We start from the raw sequence: 16,844 nt of genomic DNA, 5'->3' as shown, positions 1-16,844 counted from the left end.
GAACAAGCTAAGGCCTCATGCACACGAGACGCAGTTAAACGTGCGTTCAGATGCAGTTGGACAGTTTTTTCAACTGCCCCTGAACTCATTCAATGTTATCCTATATGTCCATGCACACAGTCTCGTTTTTTTCCGTTTTTATGCAGTTGCGTTTAATCTCGTTTTTCCAGAAGCAAAAAAATGCGTTCAGAATCAAAAATTTCCACGTTTCAGACGCAAAACGCGGCAAAACGCCGCTACCGCGTTTGCGTTTATATGCGTTTTTAAAGGTGACCTTTTTTTTTACATGAAAAATCTAAAAAATGATTGCAAATGATGAAAAACCATTAGAAAAATATTTTAAACAATTGCAAGTGGACAATCCACAACTTGTGGCAAGTGACATGGCAGGTGGCAAGTGACGTGGCAAGTGGACAATCCACAACTTGTGGCAAGTGACATGGCAGGTGGCAAGTGATGTGGCAAGTGGACAATCCACAACTTGTGGCAAGTGACGTAGCAGGTGAAGTGGCAAGTGCCGTGGAAAGTGGACAATCCACAACTTGTGGCAGGTGACGTGGCAAGTGACCTGGCAGGTGACGTGGCAAGTGACCTGGCAGGTGACGCGGCAAGTGACCTGGCAGGTGACGTGGCAAGTGGAAAATCAACAACTTGTGGCAGGTGACTGGCATGTGACGTGGCAAGTGGACAATCCATAACTTGTGGCAGGTGACGTGGCAAGTGGACAATCCACTTGTGGCAGGGGACGTGGCAAGTGGACAATCCACAACTTGTGGCAGGTGATGTGGCAAGTGATGTGGCAAGTGGACAATCCACTTGTGGCAGGGGACGTGGCAAGTGGACAATCCACTTGTGGCAGGGGACGTGGCAATGGACGTGGCAAGTGGACAATCCACAACTTGTGGCAGGTGACGTGGCAGGTGACGTGGCAAGTGGACAATCCACAACTTGTGGCAGGTGACGTGGAAAGTGATGTGGCAAGTGGACAATCCACATCTTGTGGCAGGTGACGTGGAAAGTGGTGTGGCAAGTGGACAATCCACATCTTGTGGCAAGTGACGTGGCAAGTGGACAATCCAAAACTTGTGGCAGGTGACGTGGCAGGTGATGTGGCAAGTCACGTGGCAAGTGGACAATCCACAACTTGTGGCAGGTGACGTGGCAAGGGACGTGGCAAGTGGACAATCCACAACTTGTGGCAGGTGACGTGGAAAGTGATGTGGCAAGTGGACAATCCACTACTTGTGGCAGGTGATGTGGCTGGTGACGTGGCAAGTGGACAAGCCACATCTTGTGGCAGGTAACGTGGCAGGTGATGTGGCAAGTGACGTGGCAAGTGGACAATCCACAACTTGTGGCAGGTGATGTGGCTGGTGACGTGGCAAGTGGACAATCCACAGCTTGTGGCAGGTGGCATGGCAGATGACGTGGAAAGTGGACAATCCACATCTTGTGGCAAGTGACGTGGCAGGTGATGTGGCAAGTGACGTGGCAAGTGGACAATCCACAACTTGTGGCAGGTGATGTGGCAAGTGGACAATCCCCAACTTGTGGCAAGTGACGTGACAAGTGGACAATCCAAAACTTGTGGCAAGTGACGTGGCAGGTGATGTGGCAAGTCACGTGGCAAGTGGACAATCCACAACTTGTGGCAGGTGACGTGGCAGTTGGACAATCCACAACTTGTGGCAGATGACGTGGCAGGTGACGTGGCAAGTCACGTGGCAAGTGGACAATCCACAACATGTGGCAGGTGCCGTGGCAAGTGACACGCTAAATACAAGTACACTGCAGCTCTCACAGCTGCTGCTACTCACTCTGGTCTCACAAAATTGCTGAAATAGTTAATAATACTGTTTTTTTGAGCTGGGGAGGGTCTATGATGTTAGCTTAACTAAACGCTTCTAGACGCAAACGCGGTAAAACGCCGCAAAATCGCGGCAAAACGCGCGTTTCTAAACGCGGGTTTCAACATGTGTCCCAGCAGCGTTTGCATCTGCGTCTCGTGTGCATGAAGCCTAAGATTAGAAGCTGATTGGCTACCATGCACAGCTGCACCAGATTTTGCACTCTCCAGTTTTAGTAAATCAACCCCTTTGTGTCAATCTGATGGGTGTGGGAGCAGATAAGATATGGTGTGAAGTGAGATGAGGAAAAGCTCCTGTACAAATGTGATGACCAATCTGTATATTGGGTGATAATGGGATTTAACTGTGTTTGTATGTATGTGTAGCTTTACTGTACAGAAATATTTTAGTGGGTTGAGTTTACCATAGCTGTAATGTAAGATGTCAGGATACGATTTACACTCAGCATTCTGGAAGACCAGGAATCGTATACGTTGGCATAAGGTTTGTTGTGGTACATGCATGCAGGCTACAAAATGTGTAATACTTGCAAGTATTTGTTACATCTAACATAATTGCACCACTTTCCTGGACAATACCTTCATCCGCTTTTCTGCCATCGTTATTTAAAGTGGAGGGCCACCCTGAAAACAAAAAAAATATTAAAAATTACAAAAAAAATGAAGAAAAATTTTTTTTTTTTTTTACTTACCAGAAATGCATGTTGCTAGGCACTTTCTCCTAATCTTCCTCTTCCTCCTCCGCGGAGATCTTCTGTCTTCGTCGCGGCGTCTTCTGGGTAATGAGTCTCGCTGTGTTCTGGGAACTGTGTGTTCCAGAACACAGTGCGTCCCATTCAGAAAGAGCTGCGGGACTCGCGCATGCACAGTAGCTGCGGGACTCGCGCATGCGCAGTAGGAAACGGGCAGTGAAGCCGTAAGACTCCACTGCCTGTTTCCCTTACAAGGAATGGCAGCGACGGGTCGGCCTCGGGCGGCCGACATCGCGGGCACCCTGGACAGGTGAGTGTGTTGATTAAGTCAGCAGCTGCAGTGTTTGCAGCTGCCGTCTTTTTTTTTTTTTTTTTGTATAACCGGCCCTCCTCTTTAAGCACTTTTCAGACACTGCATCTACTTTTTGGACTGAGATGCCACGCAGATATGAGTTATCTGAACCCTGGCATTTATGCAGTTCTCGGCTGTGTTCACAAATATTGGATACCAAACAGCCCCATGCTGCATCCACTTACTTTGTAACTTTCTACAATGTTGCATTTCATTCTGATCACTGAGAGCCCATTCACACAGGGGCAACTCCTGATCCGACTTCAGGTCGCCCCTAGTCGCCTCAGGTCGCCTCAGGTCGGACAACATTTAAAAAGCAATGTAAGTGAATGAGAGCCGTCTTAATGCACACTACTGAAGTCGCTCTGACTTCAGAAAAGGTTCCTGTACTACTTCTATCCGACTTGTAGGCGACCGGTACCCATTGATTTCAATGGAGATCGCCTCCAAGTCGGATCTCCGTCTATACGCAGGCGACTTTGACAGAATTATTAGCTCTGAAGGGGGAACTCCACGGCAAATTTCTGCAAAAAATTTGGCGTGGGTTCCCCCTCCGAGAGCATACCAGGCCCTTAGGTCTGGTATGGATTCCAAGGGGAACCCCCTACGCCGAAAAAGCGGCGTGGGGGTCCCCCCCAGAGCCACACCAGACCCTTATCCGAGCACGCTACCCGGCCGGCCAGGAAAGGGGGTGGGGACGAGCGGGCGGCCCCCCCCCCTCCTGAGCCGTACCAGGCCGCGTGCCCTCAACATGGGGGGGGGTGCCTTGGGGGAGGGGGGCGTGCGGCCCCCCCACCCCAAAGCACCTTGTCCCCGTGTCGATGAGGACAAGGGCCTCTTCCCGACAACCCTGGCCGTTGGTTGTCGGGGTCTGCGGGCGGGGGGCTTATCGGAATCCGGGAGCCCCCTTTAATAAGGGGGCTCCTGGATACCGGCCCCCCACCCTATGTGAATGAGTATGGGGTACAATGTACCCCTACCCATTCACCTGTAAAAAAAAAAGTAAAAAAAACACAACACACAAGGGTTAAAATAGTTTATTGCACAGCTCCGGGGGTCTTCCGTCTTCGGGGTCTTCTCGCCGGACTCCTCCGCTATCTTCTGCTAGCTCTTTTACTAGCGGAGGAGTCCGGCTTTCTTCCTCCCCGCCGCCGGCCTCTTCTCCCGACTTCGGGGGTCTTGTCCCCCTCTTCGGTTCTTCTGCCGGGCCACCGCGCCTTCTTATAGCTCTTTTGCAGGCGGTGGCCCGGTCTTCTGTCGCCGCCGCCTTCCGTTCTTCTTCTTCTTCTTCTTCTTCTTCTTCTTCTTCTTCTTCTTCTTCTTCTTCTTCTTCTTCTTCTTCTTCTTCTTCTTCTTCTTCTTCTTCTTCTTCTTCTTCTTCTTCTTCTTCTTCTTCTTCTTCTTCTTCTTCTTCTTCTTCTTCTTCTTCTTCTTCTTCTTCTTCTTCTTCTTCTTCTTCTTCTTCTTCTTCTTCTTCTTCTTCTTCTTCTTCTTCTTCTTCTTCTTCTTCTTCTTCTTCTTCTTCTTCTTCTTCTTCTTCTTCTTCTTCTTCTTCTTCTTCTTCTTCTTCTTCTTCTTCTTCTTCTTCTTCTTCTTCTTCTTCTTCTTCTTCTTCTTCTTCTTCTTCTTCTTCTTCTTCTTCTTCTTCTTCTTCTTCTTCTTCTTCTTCTTCTTCTTCTTCTTCTTCTTCTTCTTCTTCTTCTTCTTCTTCTTCTTCTTCTTCTTCTTCAGATGTTGACACGACGCTCTCTCCGGCCACAATGCCAGGGACGCGCTCCGCTGCCACTTATATAGGGACAATGGGGCGGTGTCACATGGGTTGGTCACATGGGTTGATGTCACATGGTAAGGGGGCGGGGTCACCATGTGACATCAACCCATGTGACACCGCCCCATTGTCCCTATATAAGTGGCAGCGGAGCGCGTCCCTGGCATTGTGGCCGGAGAGAGCGTCGTGTCAACATCTCCTGGAGAAGAAGAAGAAGAACGGAAGGCGGCGGCGACAGAAGACCGGGCCACCGCCTGCAAAAGAGCTATAAGAAGGCGCGGTGGCCCGGCAGAAGAACCGAAGAGGGGGACAAGACCCCCGAAGTCGGGAGAAGAGGCCGGCGGCGGGGAGGAAGAAAGCCGGACTCCTCCGCTAGTAAAAGAGCTAGCAGAAGATAGCGGAGGAGTCCGGCGAGAAGACCCCGAAGATGGAAGACCCCCGGAGCTGTGCAATAAACTATTTTAACCCTTGTGTGATGTGTTTTTTTTTTTTACTTTTTTTTTTACAGGTGAATGGGTAGGGGTACATTGTACCCCATACTCATTCACATAGGGTGGGGGGCCGGTATCCAGGAGCCCCCTTATTAAAGGGGGCTCCCGGATTCCGATAAGCCCCCCGCCCGCAGACCCCGACAACCAACGGCCAGGGTTGTCGGGAAGAGGCCCTTGTCCTCATCGACATGGGGACAAGGTGCTTTGGGGTGGGGGGGCCGCACGCCCCCCCTCCCCCAAGGCACCCCCCCCATGTTGAGGGCACGCGGCCTGGTACGGCTCAGGAGGGGGGGGGCCGCCCGCTCGTCCCCACCCCCTTTCCTGGCCGGCCGGGTAGCGTGCTCGGATAAGGGTCTGGTGTGGATCTGGGGGGGACCCCCACGCCGTTTTTTCGGCGTAGGGGGTTCCCCTTGGAATCCATACCAGACCTAAGGGCCTGGTATGCTCTCGGAGGGGGAACCCACGCCAAATTTTTTTCAGAAATTTGCCGTGGAGTTCCCCCTTGAGCTCATTCTCTGCTTGGCCTCGGCAAAAGTCGCCTGGCCTGGGGCGACTTGTAAGTCGTCCCAAGTCGGGCTTGAAGTCATCACAAGTCGTTTTGAAGTCGTCCCAAGTCGCGCTGTGATCTTAACTCAAGTCGTGTCCAAGTTGCCTGACTCAAGTCGCCTACAAGTCGTGTTGCCCCTGTGTGAATGGGCTCTGAGGGAGAGGAGGTTGAGGAAAGGTTTCCTCCTGCTGGCAGCAGACTATTATCTAAGGCTAGACTTAGTCACTAGGCTGATACTCGATGATTTATTTTTTTTTTTTTTTTTTTTTTTTTTATGATAAAAGGATGTGTGTGTGTATATATTTATATTGTGTGTGTGTGTGTGTGTGTGTGTGTGTGTGTTTTTTTATTTTTTTTTATTATTATACTGTTGCTTTTTAGTCATGCTGACTTGTGAAGTTTTTGAAAGGTCCACTTAACCTGTAGTCCACCAACAACTTCTGTAACTTTGTCTATTTAATCCAGTACTTATGTGATGAAGGAGATGCATGATTGTGTAGATTGTAAACCAAAATGTTGGACCTTTTACTTTTCCAGTGGTTAAAAGTATATGTAAACGATCACCTTGTAAAACAACCCAATCCAGTTTAAAATAGAAATGAAAGGCAAAACGTGTATAGATTTACAAAAATATAAACTTTTTTTATTTATTTTTATTATAATATGTGATCTCATTCCTTCTGTTCTCAGTGGCACAAAAGCTGGGGGGAGGAGAAAAAGCAGCATGCTGATTTTCTCAGTGAATGGCTGTGCAGGGAGGAGGTGTTTCAGAAAGTCTAATCATTGGAGGAGAGCAGGCTTAGTTTGCAGTACAGCCAGATAACTGACCACACCATGCTCTCATGCCTAGTGTAGTCATCTTTTATTGGAAAGCCAAGGGACTGGCAGGAACACCAGGACTATCACATATCTGAGGCAATACGAAGCGAACAGGATACTCTCTCGTTCGAGTACATGGTACAGCAGCCATATATCAGGAATGTGAAATGTTGGTTTTACATATTATCAAAGTGCCTGAAATAACAGATTCTGATGTTGCCATTGGCATCCAAACATTTTTTAACGAAACCTGGAAAAAGAACGAACATGGCAACACAGGCAGTCCTGCTTTTGGGACGCTCTGTAAATACTCTTTTGGTGAACTGATTGGGGGGGCTAAATGACTTGGTGCATTGTGATACTTTAACAGGGAACTGTCTTCAGCTTATTGCACATAAAACTCTCGTTCTCTCCCTCTCGCATAGACTGACTGGTTTAATCAGTACAAGAAATCTCTGGCAACCTATATGAGGTCTCTGGGAGGTGAAGAAGGTCTGGACATAACACAAGATATGAAGCCTCCTAAAAGCCTATACATAGAGGTACATGGATAAAAATCATTGTGCGAAATGGAGAAGATGAATTCATGTAATTTTAGGGTGTGTGCACGGTTGGTAAATTGTTCTTATACAGGATTTGTATAGCGCCAGTGTTTTGCAATATAATTTACAATACAATTTGATTCAATAGGGTTGCTTTTGGGAGCTTTAAATCTAAAAGGTAATAACCTAAAAGCAGTACTTACCTGTGCTTTTGTCTGGAGGGAAAAAATGGCATTGCAAGCATGGCATGGGTATTGGAAATCTTCTTTTATTTTTAAGTTGTAGAAAAATATTAGAGTTGCTAGTAATTTTGGCTAATGTGAGAGGTTTTGTATATACTTATTTTTATAGAGCTAAGTGAAAAGGCTATGGTTTTCTTCTGCAAGGTTTGCTAGTTAGCACAATATTTGTGACAGTAATACATTTTATGCTTGCAAACAAATAATGGTTAATTGGTGCCTATTGATTGGACATCCACTCTCGGTGCAATCTACTGTTTGTGTATTATAACTTTACCCTATAGTTATCAGTGTAATTATTAGATTGCTTCAGATTTGTCTCTTTTTTTTTTAGGTGCGCTGCTTAAGAGATTACGGTGAATTTGAAATTGAAGATGGCACAACAATTCTGCTAAAGAAAAATAGCCAGGTAGGATTACGTTGAATAAGCTGGACAACTTATAAAAGTGTTGCTTCAAGTTTACCTAAAGGCAATTTTGGTGTGTGTTTTGTGGTGTTAGAGTGTTTTTTTTTTTTTTTTTTTTTTTCTTTTTTTTGCGTGTGGTTTTTATTATTATTTTGTATTATTATTATTATTATTATTATTATTATTATTATTATTATTAGTATTATACACATTTTTTAGAAAGAGTGGTGATGTGTTTAAAACCCCTGTAAGGTTTTCATTGCCATCTTTGTCCCCGTTAAGGAGATATGCTCTGAAATTGTCCTGATAACCAATGTCGCTGGGAGTGAAATCCAAAATGGAACTGAGGGAAAATCTTCCAACAAAACGCTAGTTGATGCAACTGCTGCTTAAATAGGGGGTTTCCCATTGATTAGTAAAAGATTTTCCTGCCTCCATTAAAGTGGATTTAAACCCTCACATATACCCATTAAAGTGAACAGCCTTGGCTGATACACAGATGAAACAAATACCCCTACATAAGTTTTACATGTACATCTGCTGTCTTCATCTTTTTTATATCCTTTAGAAAGTGAAGTGCACATCCTGTTACATATTTTCTCTTCCTGTTCAGCACTGGGAGTGGATGATTGGCATACAGCCAAGACCGCTGTTTGGAGGAAAGGCGCACACACCCCCACTCCACACTGGCAAGGAAAGGAAGTACAGTAATCATTTTTGATTACGAGCATAATTCGTTCCAGAAGCAATCATGTAATCCAAAGCACTCGTATATCAAAGCGAGTTTCCCCATAAGAAATAATAGAAATTCAGATGATTCGTTCCACAACCACTGCTGGTGTATGCAGTACTGTATTTGGCCGGAGGTGCATGGGCGCTGGTGACCCTCAGACACTCGGGAACTGTTGACAATTTCAGGTGCTCCAACACATGTTGTGCTGCCCCACCCAGCTGGGCAGTGTCTTTGAGTTCTCCAGGAAGCGCTGGGAGCCACCAGCACCCCCGGACCTTTGGCAAAATGCTTGTATACCATGTTACTCGCAAACTGAGGTATCACTGTAATGTGTAGAGCTCTGCTGTGAGAAGGCAAGCTCTCTGCTAATCTATTTATAGCAACCTCCCAGACGCAAACTTAAAGTTATCAGGTTGATAACAGAGCTACGGAACAGAAGAAACATACGGGACTCAGTGCTTTGTAGAGACATAAGAAAAACCTACAGATGTGTGCTCAGCTCAAATTTCATGAATCAGGTTTACATCCACGTTAAGGCCTCATGCAAATGCACCCACACTTGGTGTTTTTTTATTCTGGCTATTAAAATGAATAAACACTGAAGTGCTAAATGTGCCTCCTGGACACACTGGCAGTGGGAGTTTTTCTTATCGTACATCATGGGACACAGAGCCTTAGTAGTTACTATGTGGGTACTAGGCCACCTTCAGGTGATGGACACTGGCACGCCCTAAGACAAAGTGCCCTCCCTATATAACCCCTCCCACTACTGGGAGTACCTCAGTTTTTTCGCCAGTGTCTAAGGTGTTGGTCACGAGTAAAGATGTGCTGTGCTGAGTTCCACTGTAGCAATCCTTGCTGACCGGATCCATTCAAAGTATCTCTTCTGGCCAAATTGAATGGTACCTGGGCCTCATATCGGAAGAAACAAGGTTTTGTCTGTGAATGCTACTCTTTTTTGAGAGCTGGACCCTGGGATCCAGTACTTTTTGGTAGTAAGGCCATAGTTTTACAGGCGGGGTGCTGTTGCAAGTCCAGGATTGTGGGTTTCCTCGAGGATCCCCAGCTCCTGAAGGTTTAATGCAACCCACCATGCAACCCACTTTTTATTAATGTGCCACCGTCAGGTTCAAGAGGAAGACCTCAAGGGCAGTCCGAGGGCCAAAAGAAGACTTGGGGCAGGAAACCCGCAAAGCAAAATACTAAAGTCTCCTTATGAATGGCTGCCCCTGCTTGCTCGGCTGGGGGGAAGGCTTCTACACTTTTCAAAGATCTGGCAGGAACATTGTCAGCATAGATGGGTGGCTTCCTCAGTTTCTCTAGGTTACAAACTAGAATTTTGAGAATTCCCGTCTCCCTGTTTTTTAAGATCAAATGTTCCCAGAGACCCAAGGAAAAGAAAATATCTTTCTGGGTCTGGATCATCTCTGGTCTCAGAAAGTGATATCAGACGTTCCCACAGAAGAGCAGGCATCAGGGTTTTAGTCAAACCTCTTCACAGTACCAAAACCAAACAGGGAGGTAAGACCCATTTTAGATCTCAAGGATCTAAACCAGCACTTGAATGTCCATTCCTTCCGCATGGAGTCGATCGGTTGTCTCCATTCTACAAGGAGGAGAATTTTTGGCATCGATCGACATCAAACATGTTCCAATTTTCTCGCTCATCAGAAATTTCTACACTTCAAGGTAGAAAATCATCATTTTCAGTTTGTGGCTCTGCCTTTCGATCTAGCCACCGCACCTCGAGTGTTCACAAAGATCCTGGCCCTTCCTTTAGCCAATTTAAGGGCTCAGGGTATAACAATTCTAGCCTACCTAGACGATCTGTTCTTAGTAAATCGGTCCTGTCTAAACCAGTTTAGTCTCAGCCGTGAGTTACCTAGAATTCCTAGGCTGGATTCTCAACCTAGAAAAATCCTCCTTAAAACCATCAAGGAGATTGCAGTACTTGGGGCTGATCATAGATACCGTTCAAAAGAAGGTATTCTTACCCCAGGGAAGGATCAGTTCCATAAAGGAACTGATTCGGCTTGTCAAAACAAAGAAATCCTTCCATTTGGCTTTGCATGAAATTGTTATGAAAGATGGTGGTCTCCTTTTGAGGCTGTTCCTTATGTGCAGTTTCATTCAAGACTGCTGTAAAACGGTATTCTGTCGACTTGGAACAAGAAGGTCCAGGCTTTGGACTTTCCAATGTGCTTATCCCCTGAGGTGCGTCAGAGCCTCAATTGGTGGTTGATATCCAGCAACGTTCAACAGGGGAAATCCTTTCTACCAGCATCCTGTAAAGTGGAAACAACGAATGCCAGCCATCTAGGCTGAGGAGCAGTCTTGGAAGAGGCATCTGTCCAGGGGAAACGGTCCAAGTCAGAAAGGACCTTGCCCATCAATATTCTAGAAATTCGGGCAGTTCGTCTGGCTCTAGAGGCCTGGACACTCAGATTACGAAATTGTCCTGTCAGGATTCAATCTGACAATGCTGCAGCTGTGGCCTACATCAATCATAAAGGGGGCACGAGAAGTTGTGCAGCCCAAAAAGAGGTGAATCATGTTATATCTTGGGCAGAAAGCAACATTCCTTGCCAATCTGTGATTTTCATTCCAGGGATAGATAATTGGCAGGCAGACTACTTGAGTCGCCAACAATTGTTTCTGGGAGAATGGTCCCTTCACCCCCCCCCCCACATCTTTTCTGCCTATATGTCAAAGAGGGAGATGTTACGGGCGTTGATTTGTTTGAGTTCAGATTCAACAACAAGGTTGACAACTTTGTATCAAGGACGAGGGATCCGCTGGCATGCGGCACAGACGCTTGGTCTTTCCATGGGATCAGTTTTCACTGATCAATGCGTTTCTTCCGGTTCTGCAGGAAGGGAAGGAGGCGATTCTGGTGGCCCCAGTGTGGCTCAGAAGATCTTGGTTTGCCGAAATCATAATGGTGACGGTAGGGGACCCTTGGACCCTGCCACTGTGGCCAGACCTTCTCTGGCAAGAGCCAGTATTCCATCCTACCCTACAAACGCTAAATTTAAAGAGGAAGTAAACCCTGATGAGTTTACTTCCTCTTTGATTCCCTGCAAAGGTAAAGCATAATGGACTGCTATGCATCGCAAAGTAGTCCATTATGTGTCGCTTACCTGACACAGGAGCCAGCGAAGTCACCGCTGTCCCCTGTAGTCCGGAGCATCCATCTTCTCGGTGGGTCTCGCTGCTCCGCCGCTGTCATTCGGCGAAGCCGCGATGTCACTCGCACACGGGAGCCGCCACTCGCGGCATATCGCCGTTGACAGCGGCGTGCTCAGTGCATGCGCTGTACACAGCGGTGCCTGTCTTTTGGCAAATATCTCCTAAACCGTGTAGGTTTAGGAGATATTTCTTGGACCTACAGGTAAGCCTTAATCTAGGCTTACCTGTAGGTCAAAGTTGGTTGTAAGGGTTTACAACCACTTTAACTGTTTGGCTGTTGAGACACACATTTTAAAGGACTGTGGGCTTTCTCCTTCAGTAGTGTCTACTTTGGTTAGTGCTTGGAAGCCAGCCTCCGGAGTCATACACTAAAGAGTTTGGAAGGCATATGTCACCTGGTGTGAATCCAGGGGTTGGCACCCCGGAAAATCTCATAGATAGGATCCTTGAATTCCTACAGAGGGGATTGGAAATTAAGCTGGCCTTGAGTACCATCAAGGGCCAGGTCTCGGTCTTATCAGTGTTGTTTCAACGGCCTCTTGCTTCGCACTCTGTTGTTTGTAACTTTATTCACGGAGTAACGTGGATTAATCCTCCCGTCAGGACACACCTGAATCCTTGGGATTTGAATTCAGTCTTGTCTGCTTTACAAAAACAGCCTCTTGAGCCTATACAGGATATTCCCTTGGTCCTCTCGATGAGGAGGATCATTTTTTTTGGTTGCCATATCCTCTGTCAGAAGAGTATCGGAATTAGCAGCCCTTTCCTGTAAGCAGTCATTTTTTATTATTCATAAGGATAAGGTGATATTGCGGCCTCATCCTAAATTCCTATCAAAGGTAGTGACAGGTTTTCATTTAAACCAGGATATTCTGCTGCCTTTTTTTTCCAGAACCTCGGTCTGTGGAAGAGAGGTCACTACATTCTCTTGATGTAGTGAGAGCGGTCAAGGTCTATTTAAAGTGGTTGTAAACCCTTACAAACCACTTTGACCTGCTTGGTCCAAGCAATATCTCCTAAACCTATATGGTTTAGGAGATATTTGCCCGAAAACAGGCACCGCTGTCTACGGCGCATGCGCCGTAGGCAGCGGCGCGCAGGCGCACTGAGCGCGGCATTTCCAAGAATGGAGCTGCCGCGCGTGTCGACTCCCGTGCCCATGCGTGGGAGTGACGGCTTCGCCGAATGACAGCGGCGGAGCTGCGAGACGCCACCAGCAAGATGGATGCGGCGGACTACAGGGGGCATCGGCGACTTCGCTGGCTCCTGTGTCAGGTAAGTGACACATAATGGGCTACTATGCGATGCATAGTAGTCCATTATGCTTTGCCTTTGCAGGGAATGAAAGAGGAAGTAAACCCATGAGGGTTTACTTCCTCTTTAAAGGTGAACGCTCAGATTCGCAAAACGGATGTTTTGTTTGCATTGCCAGAAGGTCCTAAAAGGACAGCACAGTGGTGTAGAGGTTAGCGCTCTCGCCTAGCAGTAAAAAGGGTTGCTGGGTCAAATCCCAACCATGACACTACCTGCCTGGAATTTTGCATGTTCTCCCTGTGCCTGCGTGGGTTTGCTCTGGTTTCCTCCCACACTCCAAAGACATGCAGGTAGGTTAATTGCCTTCTGTCCAAAATTGACCCTAGTATATGAATGGGGACCTTGGATTGTGGGCTCCTTGAGGGTAGGGACCAATGTGAGTGTGCAATGTACAGGGATAGGGACAATTGTAGACACTCAGTAAGGTTGAATAAAGACACCAGTCCATCCAGTTCAATCTAAGTACAGGGATAGGACAGGCAGCATCAAAATCTACTATTTCCAAATGGATTTGTCAAGTGATTGTTCAAGCTTATGGTCTAAAGAGGAAAATTTCTCCTTTTCATGTTAAAGCGCACTCCACCAGGGCTGTTAGTGCTTCTTTGGCAGTGCATCACCAGGCCTCCATGGCTCGGATCTGCAAATCCACAACTTGGTCTTCAGTCCATACATTTACCAGATTCTATCAAATCAATGTAAAAGGTCATGAGGGTATTGCTTTTGGGCGCAGTGTGCTGCAGTATAAGTCCTCTAGTCTCTTAATGCCCTACTTTTTTGTTGTCACCCTCCCTTCAGTTGCCATTGCTATGGGACATCCTACATAGTAACTATGGCTCTGCGTCCTATTATGTACGATAAGAAAATAGGATTTTTATAACGGCTTACCTGTAAAATCCTTTTCTTTGAAGTACATCACGGGACACAGATGTCCCTCCCTTCTATGGAATACATGTGTATTGCTTGGCTACAAAAGGTACTCCCAGTAGTGGGAGGGGTTATATAGGGAGGGCACTTTTTGTCTTAGGGCGTGCCAGTGTTCATCACCTGAAGGTGGCCTATAACCCACATAGTAACTACTATGGCTCTGTGTCCCATGATGTACTTCAAAGAAAAGGATTTTACAGGCAAGCTGTTATAAAAATCCTATTTTTAGTCCCATTTTAGTCTTCAATTTTGTCTTTAGTCGACTAAAATGTCCTACGTTTTAGTCGACTAAAATCTCCAGTACATTTTGCTTTTAGTCCCATTTTAGTCTTCAATTTTGTCTTTAGTCGACTAAAATGTCCTACGTTTTAGTCGACTAAAATCTCCAGTACATTTTGCTTTTAGTCCCATTTTTGTGCGACTGTCGTGATGTACCAGTGTAAACCTGGCCTAAATGAAAATCGTACGATCTGGTATACAAGAAATTGTTTTGTTTTGCCCCTTCAGAAATTTTGGATGGCGACTGTCCAGATTATCTTACGATTGCTTTGAAAGTAGTATTTTTTTGTACAATATCTTGATCGTGTGTACGGTGGGCTTTAGGTACAGGAAATTAGATGGCTAAACAATGGAAGACTAGTTCTCCTGTTGTGTAAGATGTATATTTTAAACGGCTCCACAATAATATGAACACACAATATAATATGGCCTGTATCATGTTTTTGTAGATATACAATCAAGTACATTTTCCTATACGGTATATTGTATAACTGTGTTAGATGCTGGTTCTTGATCATGTTAATTAATGCTTCTTTTCTTTTTTTTTTTTTTTCCCCACTCAGCATTTTCTGCCAAGATGGAAATGCGAGCAGCTGATCCGACAAGGTGTTCTAGAGCATGTGTTATCTTAGAATTATTTTTTTTTCTAATAATTTGTCCTGTATTATATACTTTGTAAATATGGATTTGTACTTTGATAAAAATCAATTTGGGATTTGTGTTCATTTTCTTTCTTTTTAAAAGTAAACTTTCCAAAACTGTTAAAACTTGTTGCTGTAATAGGATGCTACCAGTCGAAAAATATATAAGTGTAAAGCCCTAGGGCTGACCCTGCGCTAAAACTAAAAACTAGTGAAATAACAAATAAGCTGCTGACATCAAAAACTCCAAATGAAGTGCAAATATCCAACAAAAGATGCAGTGCTAATTAAATCATAGGTATATGAATATACATGTACATAAAAAATTGGTGAGTGTACCAAAATGAAAAAAAAAGAAAACTAAAGCAAGGTCCCATCAAAGAAAGTCCATGTAAAACGGTGTCCATCTAAATGAAGAAAATTTAATTGCAAAAAGATCATGACACGGTCTTCAAAACAAAGTGCCACCCAAAGTGTATGGATAACCTGCTTACCAGAAAGCGATGACCGCCTCAGCAGTCTTGCCCAGCCTTAGGGAAGTATGGTCTCCCTCAAACCCTTGTGGAAAATCCAAGACTCGGGCTGCTGCTATAAGTACTCAGAAACGCAAAGCAAAAAGGACTTCTATGGTGTACGTTGATGATAAAATTTAATGAAACATAAGTATTCAAGAAAGGAGTTATCTATCAAGAAACTTGCAGTGTGGATACAATAAGCTGGAGTTGTGATACAACCACCGGTCTCCCTCCTATGTTGCGCGCGCCCATCCACCATCTCTGAAGGAACTAACGTGATGTTACAGTTGGAGCCCCCACCCTAAGCATTTCGTCAGCAAAAGGACATCGTCTGGGGATTGGCCAGTGGGAGGGAGACCGATGGTTGTATAACAACTTCGGCTTATTGTATCCACGCTGCCTGTTTGCAGATTGATGACTCTTTTCTTGTAAGTGCAGTACGTATGTTTTTTTTTTTTTTTAACCAAAGTGAAGTTTGTTGAGCATGTTACATAGTTAGTCAGGTTGAAAAAAGACACAAGTCCATCCAGTTCAACCAAAAAAAAAAAAAAATATATATATATACATACACACACACACACACCAGCCCATATACCCAATTCTCTACCCACAGTTGATCCAGAGGAAGGCAAAAAACCCCAGCAGAGCATGATCCAATTTGCTAAAGCAGGGGAAAAAATTCCTTCCTGATCCCCCGAGAGGCAATCGGATTTTCCCCGGATCAACTTTACCTATAAATTTTAGTACCCAGTTATATTACGTACACTTAGGAAATAATCCAGGCCTTTCTTAAAGCAATCCACTGAGCTGGCCATAACCACCTCTGCAGGGAGTCTATTCCACATTTTCACAGCTCTTACTGTGAAGAAACCTTTCCGTATTTGGAGATGAAATCTCTTCTCCTCTAGACGTAAAGAGTGCCCCCTTGTCCTCTTTGTTGACTTTAAAGTGAATAACTCGACACAAAGTTCCCTATATGGACCCCTTATATATTTGTACATGTTTATCAAATCCCCCCTTAATCTCCTCTTATCAAGAGTGAATAAATTCAGTTCCTCTAATCTTTCCTCATAGCTGAGTTGCTCCATGCCTCTTATCAGTTTGGTTGCCCTTCTCTGCACTTTCTCCAGTTCCCCGATATCCTTTTTGAGAACTGGTGCCCAAAACTGAACGGCATATTCCAGATGAGGTCTTACTAATGATTTGAACAGGGGCAAAATGATATCTCTCTCTCTGGAGTACATACCTCTCTTAATACAGGAAAGGACTTTGCTCGCTTTGGAAACCGCAGCTTGGCATTGCATGCTATTATTGAGCTTATGATCTACCAAAACCCCCAGATCCTTCTCCACTATGGATTCCCCCAGTTGTACTCCCCCTAGCGTGTATGATGCATGCATATTCTTAGCCCCCAAGTGCATAACCTTACATTTCTCAACATTAAACCTCATCTGCCACATAGTCGCCCAATTAGACAGAGCTTTGAGGTCTGCTTGTAAATTGGTGACATCCTGTAAGGACGTTAT

General features: G+C 45.4%; 1 protein-coding gene across 2 annotated transcripts in view; it reads left to right on the top strand.

Annotated features, from left to right (window-relative positions):
• Nucleotides 1-14,877, top strand: part of GINS1 (GINS complex subunit 1) — a 56,217-nt gene extending 41,340 nt beyond the window's left edge. For both annotated transcript variants that reach the window (XM_077486187.1, XM_077486186.1), the window contains exons 5-7: nucleotides 6,962-7,078; nucleotides 7,652-7,726; nucleotides 14,726-14,877. In XM_077486187.1, the coding sequence (XP_077342313.1) occupies nucleotides 6,962-7,078; nucleotides 7,652-7,726; nucleotides 14,726-14,794 (261 nt within the window). In that variant the 3' untranslated portion in view covers nucleotides 14,795-14,877. The remainder of the gene's footprint in view (nucleotides 1-6,961; nucleotides 7,079-7,651; nucleotides 7,727-14,725) is intronic.
• Nucleotides 14,878-16,844: the final 1,967 nt, after the last annotated feature.

The sequence above is a fragment of the Lithobates pipiens genome, unplaced genomic scaffold (assembly GCF_037356315.1).
Source record: "Lithobates pipiens isolate NorthernLeopardFrog02 unplaced genomic scaffold, aLitPip1_a1.2 Scaffold_18, whole genome shotgun sequence".
NCBI classification, from domain to species: domain Eukaryota; kingdom Metazoa; phylum Chordata; class Amphibia; order Anura; family Ranidae; genus Lithobates; species Lithobates pipiens.
The sequence above is the reverse complement of the archived record's forward strand: the minus strand, read 5'-3'. Positions and strand labels throughout refer to the sequence as shown.